Below are 22,963 nucleotides of genomic sequence, written 5' to 3'. Positions count from 1 at the left end.
TACAAATAAACTGGATAACGCTCCCCCAGCACTTGGCAAAGTTTCAGAGATGAGTCATACATTATGGCTGTGTAAATCTGGGCTTGTGTGAGTGATAGTGTTGGGTTCTACCCACTCCAGATTTAAATCACAGGGAATGAAGCTCAGACATGTAATGGATGATGCATGTCCCCCAATGCAAAATGCACACTTGCTGATGCATCACAGGGAGATTGTTCCTCGACGAGTACTCAGAAAATGACTGCACCACACATCCAGATGGGAATATCACCTGGCTCCCTCAAAGCCATCAACATTTTCTATCCCCAGGACCATGATATAGTGATAGGACAAGGGGGAACAATTTTAAGCTAAAAGAGGGGAGATTCAGAATAGATATTAGGAGAAAATTCTTCACTTCGAGGATGGTGAGGCACTGGCATAGGCTGCCCAGAGAAGCTGTGGATGCCCCATCCCTGGGGGTGTTCAAGGCCAGGCTGGATGGGGCTTTGGGCAGCCTGGGCTGGTGGGAGGGGTTGGAGCTGGACAATTTTTAAGGTCCCTTCCAACCCAAACCATTCCGTGATTCTATGAGGGCTCACATTATTGTCAGCTGGCAGGGAGAAATCAGCTCTTCTGGATCTGCATGGTGCCTCAGGTAGCAACCTACAAGGTACAATGAGAAAAGAAGGGAAAATGGCCACATTCAGACAAGGTTATACAGGACAAATAACTTGTGCAAAAAGTTGCAGCCTGGATGGTAGCCCACACACTTTAGAGATTAACTGAAGCTCTGAAATGCAATTCGAGTAACTTCCTTTGAGGTGCCATCTGGTGAATCATTTACTGGGAACGTCTTCATCACATCAAAGGCATCTATCAATGCAGTGGATTTTCTCAGTGTTTAGGACTCCTCCTGCACGCTGCACTCAAGGAACAGATACATTAGCACAGAATTAAAGTTTGCTGCCATGCTTTCTCCCACTGTAGTAAGAAAAGTCTGCAGCATGTTACCACCATGGCCTGAAGCACTAGATTTTAGCAGAGCGGTATTTCACTATTCCCTCAGAAAGGCTGTCACTCTACAGTCAGTCAGCCTTGCTCATGTTTTTGGAGATTTCTAAGAACAGGCACACATCGGTGGTACAGAAAAGTAAGCCGAGCAGCACGCACATGCCCCTGCTGCGGGGCAGCGTGCTCGGGCTGCCACCCACAGCAGCTCTTCGCTCTGGGCACGGAAAACCCGCCGGTAATGCACTGCCCTGAGTCGGGAGAGCGCCCCGGGGCAGCGTTAGACGCGAAACTCTTCCTGGCTGCTAAATTTGGCTTCAGAGCGCCGGCAGCGCCCCGGGCACAGCGCCGGCTGCCCAAAGCGGGCGGGAGACCGGTCCGCGGGAGGGGTCGTCCCGGGTCCGTGGGGAGTCTGTGGGGCTGCCCGGCGGTCTGTCCGTCTGTCTATCCGTCCGTCGTCCCGTCCCGCCCCGCCCCTCCCCGCCCCGCGGCGCGGCGCTCGGCCTGATTTACGGCTCTGCTGCAAACGGCTCCCGCAGCGGCTCCGCTCCCGGCTCCGGCTCCGGCCGGGGGAGCGCGGCCGCGGGCGGCCACCTCGCGGCCGGGGCCCGGCCCCGCAAGCCCGGGCGGCCCAGGCGAGCGGAGCCGGGGCCCCGCGGCGCCCCCCGAAGTTTCCCAAGTTCGCCCCGCCGGGGCTGGCCAGGGATGCACCAGGACGGCCCGGAGGAGGGCGGGTTCCCGTGGCCGGAGCCGCTGTCCGGTGGCAGCCCGTGCCTGCCGTTCCGCTGCCCGCGCTGCGGGGAGCGCAGCCGGTTCCGGAGCCTGTCCTCCCTGCGGGCGCACCTGCAGCACGGCCACGGCTACGAGGAGCGGCGAGCCCCGGGCAGGGGCAGCCTGCTCTTCCCGCTGGGGGACGCGGGGCCGGGCTCGCCGCCGGAGCCCTGCGCCCAGGGCAGCCCCCTGAGCCGCAAGGCGCCCTTCGCCGCCTTCTGCGACGCCTCGAGCGAGGGGCGGCTGGAGCCGGAGGCGGACAGGCCCGTCCCCTGCCTCGCCGGCTATGTGCCCGCCGGCTCGCCCGGAGAGCAGGCGTCCAAAGCCGGCCTCCCCGCCGCCGACCCCAAAGCCTCCTTCGAGGCGCACGTCAGGGAAAAGTTCAACAGGATGGTGGAAGCCGTGGACAAGACGATAGAGAAGCGAATCGACAAGCTTACCAAAGAGCTGGCCCAGAAAACGGCGGAGCTGCTGGAGGTGCGGGCGGCGTTCGTGCAGCTCTCCCAGAAGAAGCAGGAGGTGCAGCGGCGGGAGCGGGCGCTGAGCAGGCAGGTGGACGTGGCGGTGGAGATGATCGCGGCCTTGAAGCAGCGCCTCACCGAGTCCGAGGAGGAGCTGCACAGGAAAGAGGAGTAAGTGGAGAGCGAGAGCTGGTGGCTTGGCGCGGGCCTGCCACGCTCCTGGGGCAGTGAAAGCCTCGGGGGGAGCAGAAAGGGGACGGTTCAGTCACTTGCTGATTGTAAATGGGCCTGGCGTCCAACCCCGGGTGGTGACTCCATTTCTAGAGACGTAGCCCCCGTGGCTGTGTCCCCAGCAGGTAAGGCACAGCTCCTCTGAGCAGTGGCTTTGGGGAGCAGCAGCTCTCTGATCACTAACTTTTACATTTTCTTATGCCTGTGTTGCGACCCTGCTTTCATGGGGTAGAAGCAAGTGTAAGCTATCATCAGCACGTAATCTGATTTACACTGACACCTCTAATCTCTTACCTTTTAAAGAAGGTTGGATAAGTGCTGGAGGAAATATGTAACAAAACTGAGCAGTGCCTCTTCCCTGAAATCACCCCGCTGCCTGAGGGGGTGCCTGTGCAGGCAGATGGCCTTCTCCTGTGCCGCAGCAAAGCCCTGCTGGAGATGGTGCTAAAAGGCCATGCTAAGTAGGTGTTTGAGGTAGACACAGCACTACGAAACTGGAGTCACTTAGAGGGCATGGGAACCAGCCGCCAGAGTCATTCTGACTAACCCAGCCCATCTTAAAAATATGCTCATGATGCATCCATTAAAAATGTAGTGATAGCTAATATATTATTTATACATGAACTACTTAGTCTATTCAGCACTTGCTGAAACCTTTCAGGCTTTTTGGAGCAGCACAACTTATTTTAGAGGAATGCAAATGAAGAGCATTGGTAATGGAGTGCCTCCAAACTAATTCACAAGCTTACAAAGGGAGATGCTAGTTGCCATGACGCTGATCTTAGAAGAAATAAGGAAGGTGGTGTAGGAGTTCAGTGTAGGAAGTTTGGAGGGCTTACATCGTTCCTTCCTGCAGTCTAAGGACTAAAAAGAAAAGATGCTGATGGCTCCTCCATCAGTAGGAGTCATCTACAGTGAGACAGTGCAACTGATATCCAGGAGAGGGGATAGATATTCAGCACTTCTGATTTCTGAAATATTAGGTCAACTTCATGGACAAGAAGATTCAAGGACTCAAGATGAAGCTAAAGGTAATAGTGGAACTGAGAGAGAGATGCTGGAAGGAGGCTGTGAAGACATGTAACTTACAGTTTGAAGTAGTTTTGATATTCCCATCTAGCCAAATTCCCCCTATGGGCTCTGTCACAGCGTGACTCATCCTACTTCTTCTAGAAGAGTATCTAAGAGTGGGAGGAATTGCTCTGTGGAGGTCCTTCTTCCCTCTGCAGCCTAGGGAGGGACCTCAGGTAAGCAGATGTTGTAGGCAAGATGCTGAACTTGGGATATCTAAAATGAGGCACGAATTGTGCCCCACACAAAATCCCTGAGAATGCGTGTGGGAGAGGAGTCGTGCAACACCAGCAGCACCTCATTGTAGCGCTGGCTGGGGCTCATTCGCCCCCTCCCTGCCCTGCATCTGGAGCTGGGGTGAGGCAAGGGGATAGAAGGGAGGGTGCCCTGACCTCTTGGCTCCTTGCGTTGCCATTTCAGTACAGAGCACTGTCAAGGCACTCTGAGGAGGCTGGGAGATCAGGCAGGGTGTGAGAACAGGTAGAGTTCACAGAAAAACTGATTTTTTCTTGTTCTAACGGCTTCTGCATTTCCCATCTTGGGGGATAGCAAGGGATACAGCCATAGAAAACTGTACGGTACGGCATCCTAATTCAAGCATCATTGTATAATTAGGAAATTGAGAAGGAAGGTAGATATAAATAATGCTTTGTAAAAGCAGGACTGATATTTCTATGGGCAGCTTTTTGACTCTGAGTCTCTAAAAATGTCCGGGACACTTAGTTTTGTGTCAATAGCAGGGAAGCTCTTCATGGTATGTAGCGGTAGAGGGGGGAAAAGAAAGGATCTTCATGGCTCTGGTAGTGACAGTGTCACTTGTTTGGTTTTCGCTTGGACCACTGGTAAATTTTGAGACCTGTCTATATATTCATCCCTCTGTGTGTTCAGAAACTTACTTACTTGGTGTGCTGAAATGACTTTCTCCTTCAAAAAGGAGGATCTCAGCTTTGGCTTTGATTTCTGGAAGAAGTCCAGATGATTAGAAAGCCAAACAAGACTGCTTAATGGAAATTGCAGAAGCAGGAGTTCTCACTGCAGATTGTGAAAAGTCAAAGGCAGCCCTTAGGGACTGCTTTGATACTCGCTGACCTTCAGAAACGAATGCTTTCACCAGTTTCTTTGAACTGTATTTTTTTTTCTATGAGCAACCTTGTGAATATGGATAACTTTTCCAGAAGTAGTATTGATATTGATCCGCTATAGCTGAAAACCTGTTCCTCTGTCCTCTTTGAAAGAGGAAAAAGAAAACACTTTCTTCCTAGAAATATCTTTGTCACCCTTTTTCAAAGGAAGTAAAGGAAAGCAGTCTTCCTTTGGGTTCTGAACGGTTGTCCCTACTATCAGACATCAGGAATAGGGTGCATGTGAAAACCAGAAAAGGGTTATTACCAATATGCACTTACGGATCTCAGAGACTGAGATAGGGCTACTCGAGATCAGTCTGTGGGTTTAAAAAAGAAATCTTGTAAAGAGGAAAGAAATTCTAGTCCAACTCTTAGATAAGGTCACAAAAACTCTTCTTTAGAGGCTTTTCTAGAGAAAAAGTTAGCAACTGATATGGAGATGAGTTGTGAAGGGTAGGACAGGTGGAGGTACCACACTAACTATAGTAATACATAGTTAAAGCAGTAGTACTCTAGGCACAGAAAAGTCCTGGAGCGGGTGCTGTTGTGTCACTTACTTTCATCAAACTTAGAAAGTTGAACGGCCAAAGCTTTTTTTATTTTATTATTATTATTATTATTATCTGGGGAGCAGAGGATGTCCTAGAGAAGCAAGCACAGCTACTAAAGACAAGTCCCAGTTTACCAATCTGCCTTAGTTGGACCCTGAACAGTTTTGGTGAACAATGGCCACAGCGTCAAGCCTTCAGCAGAGCTGTTGAGCAAACAAATGATTTAATTAGAAAATGTGCCCTGAAAGGGATTATTCAATGTCTGATGAAGGAGAATGCAACTCAGTGTGAGCACTGTGATGTTAAAGCTAACACAGGAGCCTTCCCAAAGGGAATAAGATTGTGTTGAATAAGATAGCAAGAAAACCATTGAAAATAAAACCAGTTATGAACTCCTTCTAGAGGACACCTAGAGGCTTGTTTCTGGAAGTCATGTAAAAACAATGACATGGCAGACTTTGATTTTTTTTTTTTTTTTTCTTCAGTAGGTCTAAACAGGGTATTTGAAGTTACAGTCTTCAGTGGTGACTTAATTTCACTTTGCCTCCTAATTATAGGCCAAGAGCATACATGTAGTAAGTTGTCAATATCTCTGACAGTAGTTTCTTTAATCAATCTATTACATTTGTTTTAAGACCGTCTGGTCATGCCTTTGCTCTGGCATAGCCTGCAATAAAAGGGTTATTTCAGAATAGCTATTGTGGTGAGTGGTTATTTTTTCCACTGGCTTCACCTGAAATTTGCAATTATTGGAACTATTTGTTCAAATAACAGCTTGACAGTGGGATTAAGAGCTGGCTTTTAAAGATCACTGCAATTTGTGCTTCTTTAAAATAACAGCTTGCCTTTAAATATGAGTATCACTTGTACAACAAACCAGTTTTGCTTTTGATGACCACAACTAGTTGTTGGGTTTCCACCCTTGGTTTCAGGGGGTCCTGCTCCCTCTTCCCCATGTCCTTTTATCTTCCCACTCAAGCCATTGCTCCCCCCTCAGCTGCACTGGTTCAAGTGTAGCATGACTAGCCCACAAAATGGGTATGGGAAATAAAGCATTTTAATCCTCACAGTGTCACCCCAGTAAGCTCAGGGCTCAGATCTAGACCACAACCCAGCAAATGGGTGCAACTGATAGGACAGTAACTTTCTGAGAGGAGGAGGTGTGAACCTCTTAAATCAAATGTGCTGGTAGTGGTGTAGGAATGTGAAACCACAGCCTAATGAGCAACAGATACCAGCCTTCAGGCAGAGAAGCCAAAGGGATGATGGATCCGGTCAGCAGCCTTAATACTTAATGAATGTTCATATTTTAAATAATTTCTCAAGTAAATGGAAACTTGCTTTGGTAGGAACTTCCCCGTCTTTAGGTAAATAACAAAATAATTTGTTTCTCTATCCATTTTAGGCAAAGTGCAGTTCTGTAAAGGGATTTGATGCTTGGGTGCAGAGTCTGCCCAGAGCCTCATGCCTGTCTCCACCTACGAAGCAGTTGCAGGTGTCAAAGTTGCTGTAAATAGTCCTGGGACCAGCGATATGTATCTGTAGGAGGGTTTGGTTGCAATGTGTGAAACCATTATCCCTTGTCAGTTGTTAAGGAGCTGGAGCTGTCCCAACCTCTGCATCTACTCCGTGTATCACATGTTTTTCTTCTGAAAGCCAGGCGAACACTAAGGGCATCCGCAGGGTCCACACGCCAGCAACTGCCCTGGTAAACAGGAACTGCAGCTAACTAGTTCTGCAGGGACCACCCTGTGATCTAGTGGTGAAGGCAAAAGAATAAATTTCACCTAGGCTGCTATGATTTACAACTTTATTTACCACATCTGACACTGCGTTTGGGAAGAGCTCTTCTCTGTCTGTCTGTCTGGCAGTCTGGGCACCTCCTGCTCCTCTCAGACATCTCCCTTGTCTGTTTGTCTTTCTCTCCAGTTCTTCCTCCCCGATGCCACAAACTGCTGCCAGTTAAATGTGCTCTCTGGGAAGGAGCAGTCGTCCCTCCTTCTAAAAGTTTCTGCATGATGGAGATTGCAGCACCCAAGACAGAGCTGCCGCTTCTCCCTGCTGCCCAGTCATAGTCCTTCAACAGACCATTATGCTATACAACGTATGTTAATATTAGTATTGCATACTGTAAGCAAACAGGATAAATCACTCTGCTGCCCATTACAGAAATTTACAGACGTCCGAGCTGCACTGAGCATCATCTAGTCCACGCAGAGGATGCAGTGCCAGGACCTACCGCTTATGGTGCTACAGCGAGGACCAGGGTGGCGCTGAATGAGAAGAGGCAGGAGGCTGCAGGCTGACAGAGCAGAGAGCAAACGGGAGCAGAGGAGAGTGGGAAAGAAGTGCTTCTGAGAGCAGAGGGGCTCCAGGGGAACTAACAGCTCTGCATAACCTTTCCTTAATATAGCAGCAGCACTCCAGATGTAGAATGATCAGCATAGGGTAGCAGAGACCTCCAAACAGAAAGAGCAGTGCTTCCAATCTGAGCCAGACTTTAATAAATGAGTCCTCTTTCAGGTGAGTGCTGCTGATGAGGCTGTTCTGTAAAGATACTGAGCCCAGCAGGCCTGTGCTGCTGTGCTCTCTGTTTTATACCTCCACCAAGTGGGCCCTGTAATACTCGCATGCCCACCTTCCCTCAACTTCATTAGGAGTCATTAGCTGACCTGCTGGGAAGATCCATCTTTCCACAATATCAGAGCACAAAGTAAAAGATGGAAATCATTGCATAACATTCACCCAAAATTTGGCAGAGGCCCGGAGAAATAAATTGAAAGTAAATAAGATAAGCACAAAATCATCACATCTATTAAAAATAGATACTAGAAGTAGGACTGGAGAGAGAGGGTTATCACTATTGGTAGGAAACGTCTGTGCACACTACAAGACAATAAAGGCAATTAAACGGATAAGCAGTGGCTGCAGAGAAGCTGCACAAGTTCTTTGAGCCATTTCCCTATTGTTCTTGGGGGGAGGAGGGTAAAAATTCTTCTGGGAGCTTCCTTCGGGTAACCAAGGCACAGCAGTGGCGCAGAGTGAGCTCTCTGAGGAAGAGGTTGTGGAGCAAGTAGGCTTATTAGCAATTGCTCCTCGGGTCTTGGTGGTGTTCGGAGAGATTTGAATAAAGTGGAAACAAATAAAGTACCTGAACTAACAAAAGTGCTGCTTACCAGAACAAGGCGTGAGACTGAGCCCTAGTGGGTGGCCGTATTCTGGCTCCTGTCTTCACAGAAGGAATTTATGGAGTGGTTGTACAATTTCAGCACAAAGGAAAAGTTTTATATAAAAGTTATTAAAGGCAGATTCATAGATTGTATCGAGGCATCTGAACAAACAAAGAAAAACGATGGATACATTTTTCCTTTTTTTTTCTTGCTATCCTACGGATAACAAAATGGTACAACTGCTGCTAGTAACAGTTCCTACAAACAGTGGCTTGTAGGATTCCAAGTTACCTTGAGTAGTCTAGAAAGCAAGGAGAATACTAGGGAATTTATTGAGTCTATGTGCCTGTTCTCCTGAGAGTGATCCAAGTCTTCCAGAAAAAAATCCTGTTTACCCCCATCTCCCTATGTGCAGCTCACTAACTACATGTTTGTAGGAAAGGAAAATTCATGGGTGATATATTTATGCAATGGAGCAGGAGATTAATGAATGCTTTTTAATTACCTTTACTGGCGCCATTACAAATATTAGCATTCATGAAACTATCAGCCTTCTAAAAACAAATGCCAGGCCCTTGATGTGATGCTTGTGGCCTCCAGCTACAGCGGAGCACACAAGCTGGCTGCATGGCCATGGCAGGGACGTGCTGGTGGTGTCCCAGGCTCGCCAGTCCCTGCTTTGCCCCAGCGCTTCTGCTAGAAGGCTGCGTGCAGCTCACCTTCCTTCCCCAAAGGAGGCATTTAGAGCCAACCTGGTAAGTTTCTGTCCTTTGAGCTTCCTGTCCACTGCAAAAGAGTAACCTGTGGCAGTGCCATGGGCTTGGTAAATCCAGAGTAGCTTCATGAAGTTAAAGGAGTTAGTGCTGTAAGTGATGTGAGAACAAAGCCCTCAGTGTGACCTTATTGAGTTTAGATTTGCTTCCTCCTCGGCATCCTTCAGTGGCTTTTTATTACCAAGTCACTCTGAGCAGTCACAGAAACTACAAAGCCTTGAAATGGGGGTTTAACAAACAAGGTACCTCTCAGTTTCTTCAGCCAGACTTCGTGGGTAAGTTCATAGAAACTAACCTTCATGAATGTGCTCATCCAAGTAATACGTGCTGGTCTTTAGCTCATTCATGCCACTAGGATCAGCCATGTAAACAGCCTACTGATGCACTCTGCTATGGCTTAGAGCAGGCAGATGCAGCTTGAAGTTTAAGTGGCAGATTTCCATAGCTGACCACTTAGGCCTAACTTCGTAAGACAAAACCAGCTCACTTAAAATAATTATCTACAACTATGCTGAGTTAAAACAATCTTTGATGAAATGCAGAGAACATTTGGATTTGTTATAAACAAGCAAAGCTTTGAAAGGCTATTACTGCTACAAAATGTTTCCTAGTTTCGGCTTAAAATGCTTTTTTCTCAGGCGCTGTATTTCTACCGAACAATCATGCCCTGTTTCATTTGGCAAGCGTTGATTCTTCCAACTCCCACACCCTGAGTTTTGTACAGAGCAAAAATTAACATGGCTTCACTGGCAGAGCAGGAACTGTTTATCCAGGCATTTAGTAACTGGGGAAATCTTGCATGCTCAGATTTGCCATTTTCTGTAATACATGGCTGGCTGTATCCAAATGTTTCCTGCCCAGAACTCCTGAAATGAGAGGCCCAAATAGTGGCTCACTTACCACCACGAGTATGCAGAGCCCTTCAGAATGAGCTCCGTCTCCATACATAGCTGGGACCTTTCACAGTCGGCAGCGCTATCTGTTGCTTCCAATTGTGCTACCAGACAAGAAGCATTTCTAAACTCCTGACCTAAAATTTGGTCTTCCCACACACTTACTCCTTGCTCAATGATCTCTAGATTCTCCCTTTATCTCCTGTGCTCCCACTAGCTCCAGCTCATAGCGCTGCACTTTGAAGTACTTGCAGGATTGCAGCCAAAATGGAGCTTAATGGCCACAGTAGCTCTTTTAAGTTAGGAACTACCACAGCAGCTATTTTAAACTACCACTGTAAGATTATGATGAACCAGGAAGATGATTTTGGGGTTTCATCCACTCCTCTCCATGTTTCAGGACTGATAGGCACATTTATAAATAGGAAAAGAGAAGGTGGATCTGTTTTCGGGTAACTAGCTATGGCTGTGCCCAGGTACCTTGAGTGGCGAATGGTTTTGCGTAATGATAACACCGTTTCTGCCCTGCGGTCTGTGGACTGACGGGATCTATGGACTATTTCCAAGAGCTCTGAGTGTGACAAAAAAAACAACAAAAAAACCAAACCCACTGCCCATAAACTTAAATTCAGCATTCAGGGCTCCAGATCTTTAGTCAGTGTCCATAAAAAGATTGAAATCCCTTAATGGAGGGGAAAGACAGTAATTAGCTACCATGGGATAGCACCATGAAGAAGAGAAGAAGCATCAGTATTTTTCTGACAGCAGTGAGACCAGGGCTCTCCCCATTATTTACATGTTGCCTCTCTGTGATATTTTTGTCTTACAGAGAAGTTGTTACTTTCAACCACTTCCTTGAAGAAGCGGCAGAAAAAGAAGTGCGGGGAAAAGCCAGGCTCCAGCACTTCATTGAGAACCTGTTGCAGCGCGTGGACCTGGCAGAAAGACAGCTAGAGTATTACCAAAACCAGCAGATCGCCTGCAACCACACGGATGTCAGCAACCACGTGGTAAGCCAGCACAGTCCTTTCGTTAATTCTCACCCCCCATCAGAAGGAAAGTGATTGACTTTCAGTATGAGTAGGCTCAGTGGGACAGGCTAATTGCTACTCCAGACAGATCTGGATTTATAAATGCTTCTTTAGACTTATGTTTTGTTTATGTTTTAAACCGCCACTTCTCATATTTGTCATGCCTCACACAGAGCGTGTTAAGTAGTAAAAGGTGAGTTTCAAACAATTTTGAGTCTCATTATAGAAACCTGAAAAGTTCTGGGTCTCACTCACATGAATTTTATTTGCAGCTTAGAGCTCTCGATCCTCACTGTAACGGGTGGTGTGGAAAACAATCTGCAGTTGTAACCAAATCATAGGGTAATGAACAAAGGCAGCAGACAGACGAGAATTCCAGCTTTGTGCCCTTACAGCTGCAGTCAGGTACCGCTGCCTTGGGGATGGGAAGAGCAGCGATGGCTGTAAACGTTGCTGGTACCCGAAGCCACACAAAACAAGGCTGGTGCTGCCTTCCTCCTTTGTGAGGATGCTGCAGCTGGCTGTTCATGGGCCCTGGCGACTGTACAGCAGAAAAAATGACCCTGGCAGGACAGCTAACCCAGCAAAGGAGAGAAAGGTAAAAGCAGAGCCAAGGCACTGTGCCTTGTGGTAACCTCAGTGCTGTTGGTGACCAGACATACCCATTCCTTCTGCTTGTCATAGCTTCCTGCAGAGCCAGCAGTGGAACTTCGACTAACGCGGTCAGACTGCAAGTGATAAACTGGGAATGAAAAGCGGGGTAGGTCTTGCACTGATTTGGGACGGCCAAATGGGTAGTCTTATTGGTCAGAGAACACTTTCTGGGCACCTCTCAGGTCTGCAGCAGCATGGAAAAGGGTGTAGGAACAACATGTAGAAGCTCAGTTCATCCCATCTGGACTCCATTTGAGCCAGACTTTATTTCCTTTTGAACAAAGAAACAGAAAGGATGAGAGCAGTAATCAAAGATGGGAAAAGGAGAGCAGAAAATAATGAAATACTTGCCAGATATTATTTTTTTTCCAGCTTTGGCTATTGCTGATGTTACCTTTGCTGGAAACAGTTTCCCTTGTGTCATTTACTGACTTGGCAGTTTTCTGGAGATCCCTAAAGATTTTCAGAAAGGATGTGAATCCCTGTAACAGACACGTAAACCTGCTAGCAGGTTTCAGCTTGCTTTCTGTAGTTCCCTATCAGTAGACGTGTAGGAAGAGTGAATGGATTCCCACAGGCCTGTCAGACTAGACTCCACAGACTAGAAACCACTGCTGTCTGAACAACGCTTTTAAAAATAACATTATTTCTTTAAAAGCCCTCATTATTACTACTTAAACTCCCTACAAAGCATTACACTTATATGGCAAGTTTTATCCAAGACTTCTCCAGAACATTCCAGTTTCAGTGAATACCCCATACTGCCTATGCTAAGTAATTGCTCATCCTCATGGAGGTGAGATGAGAGGCATTTCATCATGCACAGCACTAAAGAGGTCTGTAGTGGTAGAAAGCAAAGGTTTCCGTAGCCACGTGGAAGACAAAGACCTATAGGCAAGAACCAAATCAATGTGAATGCACTGACATGTAGTGTAGGACACCTCAAACAGTGTCTGTGAGAACGCTGAGGGGGGTGTAAAGATGGGCCTCAGTATTAAATCTCCAATGCTCTCGATGTGTTTACCGGAGTCCCTGGCTCAGCACTGTCCCCTAGGGAAGGCAGTAGTTTTTGAGGCAACTGCCCTGCTTTCTGAGTGACTTCAGCATTGCTCTAAGGTCACCCATCCAAATACTGACCAGCCTGACCTTCAGGGGGTAATTACAGAAGAGCACAGCACGGGATGGCTCCAGACTCCCATCCAAGACGTATGACAAGCAAAGTCAGGCTGGGCAAAAGTCCATCTGCAAAGCACGGACAATACCAGGGACAGAGGGAACATTTGCTTGGCTCAGTGACTTCATTAAATGATATTCAAAGGCTCGGTCTAGTGACACTGATGGGAGATCAATACAAAGAAGCCTGTAGGTACCCAGACCGATTTAGGCTGAGCTGGCATCAAATGCCTCCTTTCCTGACCTCCACTACAAGAGGGATGAGACAAAGTGATTCCAAGCTGTCAATCAGGCAGTCATAATAAATGAAGTTGTGCAAAGTTCACGCTGCTGGCACTGAGGATACGTTATTCCTAGCTAGTCTTGAGATTTGGGGTGAGGAGGGAGAGAAACACTGGTGTTCCTGCCCTCCAGCCTTGAGTGCTGCTGGAGGCAGAGACAAGAGCTGGTAGTGGAGGTTTTCTAGCTGCTCGTGTAAAGGAAACACATCACTGCAAAATTAAAGGCTCTGAGAGAAAACTAATTTAATACAGCTTATTCAGGCACTGTCCCTTATTAATTATCTTAAACACAATAATTACTTCTCATTGTACCATATTGTTTAATCTAAAGTGAAGCATCTCTGTTCAACCCACACTTCTTTAGCAATTTACTGTGATTATAATTATGACAAAAATAACAGGGAAAAGTCCAACGACTAACAACAAATTTTAAAAACTAAGTAAGTTAGAGGAATAACAATCTGAAAAAGGTTTTTTTCCTTAGGTTTCTTTCATGAACATTTTTCTTGTACTAACAGCAGGTGAGAATGGAAATGTGACTTTGAAGACTGCATATATTTTATCTCCATACTTTAATTACTTGGTAATTTAATATTAATATTTACCACCTGTTTCTTTTTTTTCTTTGCAGTTTACAGACATTTCATTAAATAAGAAACCCAGATGCCTGTATGTATGTCTTTTTATTTTTCTCTTACTTAAAGATGTAACTTGACATGCTTAAATTGCTGCTTTTGCATTTCAAATTGATCCAAAAGCCTGAATCAGGTTGGGTTTGGATCAAATTCTGTACCTTAGTGGGGTCTGTATTTATGAGATGTAACAGAAGAAAAAGAGATTTCTGCTAAATCAAGATTTCTGCTCCATCAAAAGATTTCTGCTAAATCAAAAATAAAATGAGATATTCTTTAAAGGAAAATGAAGAATACTTTTGTGTAAAATAAATGATTCCTTTCTGATTGACTTTAATAGCCTATTGCAGTGCTACAGTTGTTGAACGTCTTCGGTAAATGCAGGTCAAGCTTCAGCTGAAAATATCTTTAACATTCTGTAGGTAGGAGAGAGACAGTTGTCATTTCCTAACTGACGCTAACACTGTCAACTTAAAAATCACATGTAAGCAAACAAGTGTCCTGAGAAAGTACGGCTGCTAGCAACATCTCAGGTTACTCAAGCAGCTGTTCTGGGAGTAGAACTAATATGGGCTGTTTTGTCAAGGTAAAGTCTTTGGCCTGAGTATAACACAGTTTGGTAAAATCCATTAGTTGCTGACAAATAGTGGGAGTTCAAAGGCATATGTAAAATTGTTTAGAGGTTTCTGTTTACCTGTTGATACAGTTCTCCTTTAAAAGACACCGGCAAAACTAGCATTCAGTGGTAGCCTTTATTTGGAATTATCAGATTAAATATAGCCCAACCTGTCCTACAAAGCAGAGAGGATGGAGGAGAAGATGCTCAGTGGGGTCGGGAGGGTTTATTTTGCTCTGTCTGCTCTGGGTATGAAAGCAAATCTCAGCCTGATGCAGTGGGAGGTGTCTCTGCCTATGGATGGGCTTTAAGTCCCTGCCAACCCACACAACCCCGTGATTCAAAGTTCAGCATCTCGGAGTCACCTCTGTTGAGGAGCTGCCACTCTCCATGAAGCAACATTGCCCACACAGAGAGCCAGCAGCATTGCATTTCAGCGTGTGATGGCCTGCATCTTCAGCCATCTTAAATACCTTCTTCACCCTGACTACTAATTAGGGGCAGAAATCCATCTCCTCTGCCACAAACTGGTTTAATTTAAATACAGTTCAGCTCTTTTAGGCAATCCCCTCCTGTCATCTTAACCATGACCTGATCTGGTTTTAACAAAGCTGCCACCAGGTAAAGCCATTCTGTTGGTAAGGCTCAGTTCCTGTGCTGTCAGTTGGCTTTCACTGCCTCATACCAACAAATGTAGAGGTTTTCACCTCTACATTTCACCTCACACCCTGCAGGTCTTTCAAAGAGCAGGCTTCAAATGAGGGCAGGTTTGGAGAGAGACACGTGAAGAGGAACACACTGGTACCACGTGTGATTCAAACGGAAGGTCTCTGCAAGTCTGAGAGGAGGAGGAGAATGCACAAGTTATCAGGTAGCTTTAAAACAGTGCAACATTGATGGCTGTTGCTGTAAATCAGGACCAGCCGGGAGGCTGGCACAGGGAGAACAGAGTGAGGCTGCACATCCTGACGGGAGAGGGCTCGTGCTGTGGCACTTGCACAACTGCAGCTTTTTCCAAAACTGGCCTTATCAGTGCACAATACCGTCCAACTCCCAGGACAACAGCACAGATAGGTTTCCAGAAATGACGAGCTCTGGAAAATAGACCTGTGGGAACCCTTAAGAGGCTGACGCACAAGTACACACATCTGTTCTTCACTTCAGTCACAGCATCTGGGCAAACACAAGCTGGTGTCTGACATCCATTGTGCTGCTGTTACACTACATGTATCTGCCATAAAACATTCTGAGATGATGTTAAAAGGTGTCTGACTTAGCTAAACTGTGGAACTGAGGTTTCAAAATAAAAGTCTCAGAGCAGAGGGCACAGCTCAGCCCGCACAGCACCATGCAGTAACTCCTCCTGAGCTCACCAGTATCATCAAATCCTGACAGGCCTGAACCATCGCACAGAGAACAAAGAATTCAGCTCACTTTGGCCTTTAAGATTTTGCTCCCTTCTTCACACCAATTTCTCTGTTCCCTTTTCCTCTTCTTCCTTTTCAAACTGCAGCCTAAAGCAAAGCCAAAGTGTCCCAGGTGGCCAGCACAGAGGCAGAGCCGAGTTTCCTGAGCTATTGGCTACTGGCAGCTGCGGTCCCCTAGCACTTGGCAGAGTCCCAGGCAGTGCTCAGATCCCACCAGAAGCCCCCACAGTTCCTGCACCCACTTTCTGCTGTCATTGGGACCATGTGGTCTTCCAAAGACATGGGGACAATTGTTCACTGCAGAAGGTTGCTGTGAATATGCATATCTTTAAAATCTCTTTAGATTAATAAGTTAACACGGATATAGACCTGAGCAAGGTGACAGTGCTCTAAAATCAGCAGAATCATATCCTGAATTAAAATGTAGATGAATGTACACGAAGAGTCCATCAGTAACACGTGTAGTTCCTGTAGCGAGGGATGATTTTGATTATGAAGAAATGTAATTTATATTGCAACTGTTCTTAACTTTCAACCTGGTTCTGTAAAGCAAGGCTATTCTGCCTGCAAAAATATATGGGTTTGGGACATTGGTGGGCAGCTTTCACTTTGCAAGACTGAATAATAATTATTAATAATCACTATTATTAATTTCAGGAGCCGAGGAAGTCAACATGCCTCATATAACATCCCTGACACAAAGCCTCATTCCTTTCAGAAAGGAAGAGTCTTGCTGAAAAAAGCAAGGGAAGAAAAAAACAGTTTGCAGCCAGTCAGATGCTTCTACGAACCTGTTGATTGCCCAAGAGAAATATGGAGAGCCCAAAAGAAAGGTGAACCAGTCTGCTCTGCCAGGAAAGTGAGTGCAAAATCCAAGATGGGTAAAAAGAGCAAACAGCTATAGGAATGGCTAACAATATAAAGTAACACAGGAGCTTGGCTTCAACAGAACAAATACTGAATGAAGTTAATCATCCCACTTTTTCCTATCCATCTGGCCATGCCAAAACATAACAGATAATATATAGAAATGTATACAATATGGAATCTTTATATTATTTAGCAACGCCATTCCCTCTTTGGGCACTATTAGAGAAATGACATTTTATTAAGTTTGCACAGAGGGTTTTCTATCTATTTATTTATTTATAGAGCTTATTTAAAACAACTGCAGTTATCTTGCTGGGCAGTACTGTGGCTGTACGTTTAATTATTTTAGTGGCAGCATGTAGCTTGGTAATTTATTTTCCATCTATGCTGTTGCTGAAGTTCAGAAGAATCCATTTAATTGGCACCCAAATAGTCACTCTTCCAGCTTAGGTAGGTGTAAGATCAATGATTGACTGTTACCTGTGCAAGCATACTTGGATGCAAAAAGCCTACTCAAGCTGCTTGAAGGCTGATATAGCAGTAGATTGCTACCCTGGATTTTCATCGGGAAGCCCAGTTGGGCACATCTCTACATTTCATTACCTCCGTTAAGCGGCCCAGTCCTGCCAGCAGCCACGGTCCCTGCTGGTGCAAGTTTGGGTTGCTGCAGCGTCTCAAGCACAGTTTTCACACCCCAGCAGCTTTCTCCTTTGGCACCGGCCTCTGGTGTCACTCGGCAGCAAGGGCAGAGCGTGTCGGACCCCAGGAGGCAGCTCAGCAGTGAGCAGCAGCAGGCAGCCAGCCGCGGGGAGCAGCACGCCGCAGCGCGTGGCGCCCTGAGCAGTGCCTGCCCTTGGGTTGGTCGGGAAAGACCTAAAAGGGCTGTGATCATAACCTAACCCCTTCAAATCTTCGTCTCCATGAAGAGTCCTTTCAGGGGAGATGGATCCTCAAATTTCAACTAAAAGCCCAAGAGTAATGAAGACAGATGACCGCAGGATTGGAGTACGGGTGTTTACAGTGGTTTGTGCCAATTAAAAGGATCCTTAATTCATCAGAGTATTTATTAAGATGATTTTTCCATGTGTACAGTTTTTTGGTAACCTGAATCCTCATGCCATGTTTACAAATACGAACATCTTGTTGATGTTACTGAAGAGATTTGTTTTCTCAAGCAACAGAGAGAATAGATGAGACAAGTCTGCGTAAATTATTTTTAAATGCTCATAACAGATGTAAATTGTTTTTGTGGAAGGTGATTTTTACAGTATGTGTATAAAGATTTGTGAAAAATGTTTTTCATTTTTGTAACTATGACTGTAAGCAGAACCGAGTATTAAAAGACAGTGTATCACTATGATTACTGCTGCAATAAGCACCCGAGTTGCAATATTTTTAAAGCAGAAGAGGACCAGTCAGTCAGCTCAGATCAGGTAACGACAGGTGTCATACATCTGCCAGTGCACAGAGCTCCCCGAAAGTAGCAGAGAGAAGAAAGAGTATTATTCCTCACTTTTATTTTAACAAGTGGATGTGGAACTATCAGATATATGTTTAAAGTTTCTCAACACTGTTACGATAGGAAGTCACAATGTAAAGTCAGTTCGGATATTTAGGTTGTACTGACATTTTAATATTTAACTCTGTCACAAGGCAACACTTGGCCTTACACTTGCCATTGTGTGGTGAAGAGGATTTGTCAATTGTGTTGCATGGGTTTTGGTGGGATCGTGTGTTACAAGAACTTGCCTAGGAAAACCATATCATAGAAACAACCTTCAGTTTTTTTCCATTTCCCACATCCTACAAACATGAAGAAATGATAACGAAGGTGATCTTAAGAATGGAAATATATACATTAATATGTTCCTTTATCCACTTGACACTGAAAGAATATTTTTATTTTTAAATGACTATCTACTCTATTAGTCAAAGTTAAGTGCAACTACTAGTTCACAGATGAGATGTTTATTTTATTATTTATTGCGCCAAAATCTTGACTGTATGTGGGGGAGGAAGAGAAAAAAAAGGCTGAAAGACACTGCATGTTCTTAAACTTCTCAATTTAAGTTACAGTTACTTGCTGAACAAATGCTGGGTTAGTTAATTAGAGAGAAATTGGTTCAGATTGTAAGCCCACATAAAGGTTTTTAGAATATAAACATTCTAATAATAAAGATATATTTCTCAGTTACTGTGTCATTTAACTTTGTGAAAATACAAACATTTAACTTTGTGAAACGTTTCTTACAAAAGCCTACTCAACAGCAGAGAAAAAGACAATGAATAATAGCCCCATTTGGGCTTCTGTTTATTCCTCAGATAAAATGCCAGTAAACTTTCAGAGCACTACAAATTAACCTGAGAGGCACCTGCAGCATCCTGGCCCCACACAGCTCCCACGTCGTGCCACCTGCCCCTCTTACTGGAATGGTGCTCGAAAATAATTCCTAAGGTAAGCCACATGGTCAGACAACCTGCCTGCATCAGGGGTGGGGAGGGAAAGGGGCAGCCATGGAAAATTAAGGGCAGAAGGTCTACTGGGAAATGTAGGCAGCCCCAGTCATGTTTACGTGATATACTAGCCCATCTATAAGGTGGATGCCTGGTCATCAAGAGGACACAACTGCAAGGTGCATATCCCACCTACACGTCATGTCCCACTCAGAGAGGTGCAGCACCTCAGAGAAATGTGTCCAGGCACCAGACTGTGTAACTGGTGTTAGCCTGGGACGACTTTGGGAGCAGATAATGCTGGAATTGGAAAATGTCCGTTTAAAAGTATTTTAAAATCTAAAATCTGAAAATGTTCTGACAAAGCTGACCACTCATCTTTGAGATTAAATTGAAGCACATTTTGCCCTTTGAGACACTTAGAAGACATCTAGGTGTGTTGTATGCTCCCGTCAAAGTGAAATGCAGTAGGACCTGGCCGCCTAGTTCACACACATTTTAAAATAACACCTCGTCTAAAACTAAAAACACCTCAGAGCACTACGTATGCAGAGCATTACGTATGCAGGCTGGAACCTTACAGGTGACCTTTGCTTAAAACAAAATGTTCTGACTGACACGTAACATTATCGGCCAGGAAAACAAGAGACTAATTGAAACCTAGACCTTTAATTAGACTACTTCATACAAAAAAAAAACAATTATTTTTGAGATGCTCCTGCCAGCTGAAGAGAGCACATGTTTTTAAAGCACTTGATAGTATCTGACCCCCCTCTGCCTTGGCAGTAAAAACAACCTTCTCCTGCCAGAGGAGATTAAACACATTTGGTTTGTTTCCAGGAGAGTTACTGGAAATATTCAACTGGGTATTTGTATTCAACGGGATGGCCACCAATTAGACCAGGTACTAGGTCAAACAAATTACCACTTTTATCATCCCTAATAATCTCTTCCAAAGCCACTAGCTCTTTCAGTCTCCTTGAGTGAAGTCCTGCTATTCTCTCTCTTTATTCTGCGTCACCAAATAGTTGCCTGTATTTGTTCTTACATCAGGCTAATGCTGATTATTTCCATACATCCTGTCTGAAGTGGTTGGAGTGGACTATTTTAGTGCTCTCTGCAGTAGGCATAGGCATTTATTTATTTATTTTTCAGAAAACATAATCCCAGAAGTGATTTTATGACATGAAACATGCAACAAGCTCTTAAAAATAGATCCTGTTGTGACACGAACAAAATGTCCTTTCCCGTTTTGTTGCTAATGCTGCCACCCTCTAGCCAGCCACTTTTTGCAGTATGGTCTCTTGAATTGTCCTCTGCGTGTCCCTCCAAGGAGGCTCAAGCTGCACAGGTTAAGTGCAGTCACTGGTTGGAGAAGCCCTTTTCCCCTCATCTGTTGTAGCCACGCACACTGTGGACAGGTAAACGTTGGCTTGAAAGTTTCATAAAGGGTGAAAGAACAGACACAGGAGATTGCAGGTTCCTTACAACCTGTTACAAAAGAGGAAGGGGCTCTTCTGAGGTGAGAGAGGAAGGAAGACACAGAGGGATCCCCAGAAGCCTGGGAAGTTGCTGTGTTCTGGGGCAAGGCAAGGAGATCAGAGCCACATGGACGGCAGCAATGCAGGCACGGGGGCTTGTTGCTGCCGGCTGTTTCCTACATCTTGTGCCCTGCAACCTACCAGAACATATGTAACCTGGCACATTCACTCCTTAAATCATGCCTTAGACCTATGTTTTGAGGCCTAATTACTGATTTCAAAGTAATAGATTTTAGGATGAAGTTTTGCAAGAAACACCTCTGATTGCATCCCTGGTATTCATTCAAGAAATAAGAGACAAGCAAAGAAACAAGCACAGCAGCACGACATTAATTGTTTCTGTGCCAGACTGCTTGGCCTACCAGCTGTCCAGAGGTGACCTCCTAAAAACGAGGTGGTTTAATTATCACCCTCTGTGAAGGGTTGTGCAGGCACCTGTTGGACAGGAGCAGGTGACAGCACTGCTTCTGCCCACAGCCAGGCTATCCCATGGCAGCTGAGCCACCCTATGGCAGGGCCACCCCTGGCCAGGGCCACTTTGCAGGGAGCAGCCTGGGGCAGAAGGACCCATCAGCAGCTACAGCCTGGTGTGAGCACCCCAAATAACCCGGATTTTAAAGGAACTGAACTCATTTCTGTGCAAAGAGACAAACAGCTCCAGCTCCTCAGCATGCTTCTGGCTGCCACCACAGCTTCTGGCTTCCCACGGCTGCTCAGGCTCCCACCAGCCCTGCAAAAGATTTGGGGCAACGGGAGGCACACAAGCACACTGAAAAACTCCACTGCATGCAGCAGCCCTGAAAACACGACTTACAGCCATTTGGGTGCACACGTGGGCTCCCCCTGCCCTTCACCCGTCCCCACGGGCAGAGGAAGTGTTTCAGCCCCACTGGGAGCTGAGGGGCCCTGAGGAAGGGCAGGGGGAGCCTGGTCTGCCAGCAGAGCCCCGCAGACGTACTCCTACAGGCTTCAAGCATTTGCAAATAAAGAAACTAAAATCGTAATTAGAGCTATAATGAAGGAGCCGCAACTCCTCTATCAGTTCATTTAATTGCCATGGTGACCACACTGAACCATCAAGAACAGGTTTTATTGCCGAGTCCTGCTCCGCTGGAAGACAAATTTGTTAGCAGCCATCACTGGGGCTTCACCTAAAGCCTCCTCTCTGTGGAGGACAGCTGAGGGTAGCAAGCAAAAGGCAGAGCCCGGGTCCCAGAGAGGCTGGCAGGACACTTGCTGAAGGACAGGCACAAGTTCAAGTTTCCAGAACCGTAGGTGGGGAAAATGGAAAGGAAGATGCAACTGGTGCACTCAAAACAGATGAACACAGCATGCGCTAAAGAAGAAGGAATCGGGGCACCAGTACAGCCTCTGTCCCCCTCTATTCTTTCACTGGGCTTCAGCAACTTTGTAGTTTTGGTTACAATTTTTCAACAAGGGAACAGGGGTGCCCACTGCACCCCCATCCCACACAACATTCCTACCCCATTTTCCAACCTACACCATTAAAGGACTCACAAGAACCAGCTTATTTTTTATTTTAGGGACAGGGGCTTCTCTTCCTTTTGCTCTAAGTAGATGAAAACCTACATTGTGGATCCCCGTCTTCCTGGATTTCAGGACTGGGGTTACATTACATGTAAATCTGGATGGTTGAAAAGGCCTGTTCACCTGAGCAAAAGTTAAAATAAGTTCTACTTTATCCATGTGTGCCATCGAGGTGCCCGAGAGGCAGCCCGTGGGATTCAGCTGCAACAAAGGACATTTCCCGTTGTCCTAAAAACTGCTCTGAGTTCAGAATCAGCCCATCAAATGCGAGCCCAGTCTGAAAATTCTCTTTTGGGGGGAGAAAAAAACTTGAAACAGACATCAGAGTTTGCAGATGAATCCAGACCGAGCCTTTTTGCCACTAGGTGGTGATGGCTGATAACGAATTGATGCAGCATCTCCGTGTCCCACGGCTCACGACCAGCTCACTCGACCCTGGGGCTTCGCATCCCTGTCGGGGTTTTGCGTTTGTTGCACCCCAGCAGGCTCTGCCCACACCAGAGACACTGCAGCGCCTAGCCTCAGGCTGAGCTACAAACTGACGAGAGGACTTCACCAAACAGGTGCAAGCACCATTTAATTAAAAAAGCCAGGGATGCTGAATGAGGAGGAGCCTAGTAAACGATGTGTTACTAGTGGTCACGTGCAACGCAAACAGCATCAGCTGTGCCAGTTTCACGACCACACGAACAGAACACAAA

The 22,963-nt window shown here is 45.9% G+C and overlaps 1 protein-coding gene across 1 annotated transcript in view; it reads right to left on the bottom strand.

The window, feature by feature from the left end:
- Window positions 1-22,963, bottom strand: part of RTKN2 (rhotekin 2) — a 106,028-nt gene that overhangs the window by 49,831 nt on the left and 33,234 nt on the right. The window contains exon 2 of the mRNA XM_050711978.1: window positions 2,202-2,376. Within this exon, the coding sequence (XP_050567935.1) occupies window positions 2,202-2,376 (175 nt within the window). The remainder of the gene's footprint in view (window positions 1-2,201; window positions 2,377-22,963) is intronic.

This window comes from Cygnus atratus, chromosome 7, assembly GCF_013377495.2.
Source record: "Cygnus atratus isolate AKBS03 ecotype Queensland, Australia chromosome 7, CAtr_DNAZoo_HiC_assembly, whole genome shotgun sequence".
NCBI lineage: Eukaryota > Metazoa > Chordata > Aves > Anseriformes > Anatidae > Cygnus > Cygnus atratus.
Note: the sequence above shows the minus strand (reverse complement) of the source record. Positions and strands in the feature narration are given on the sequence as shown.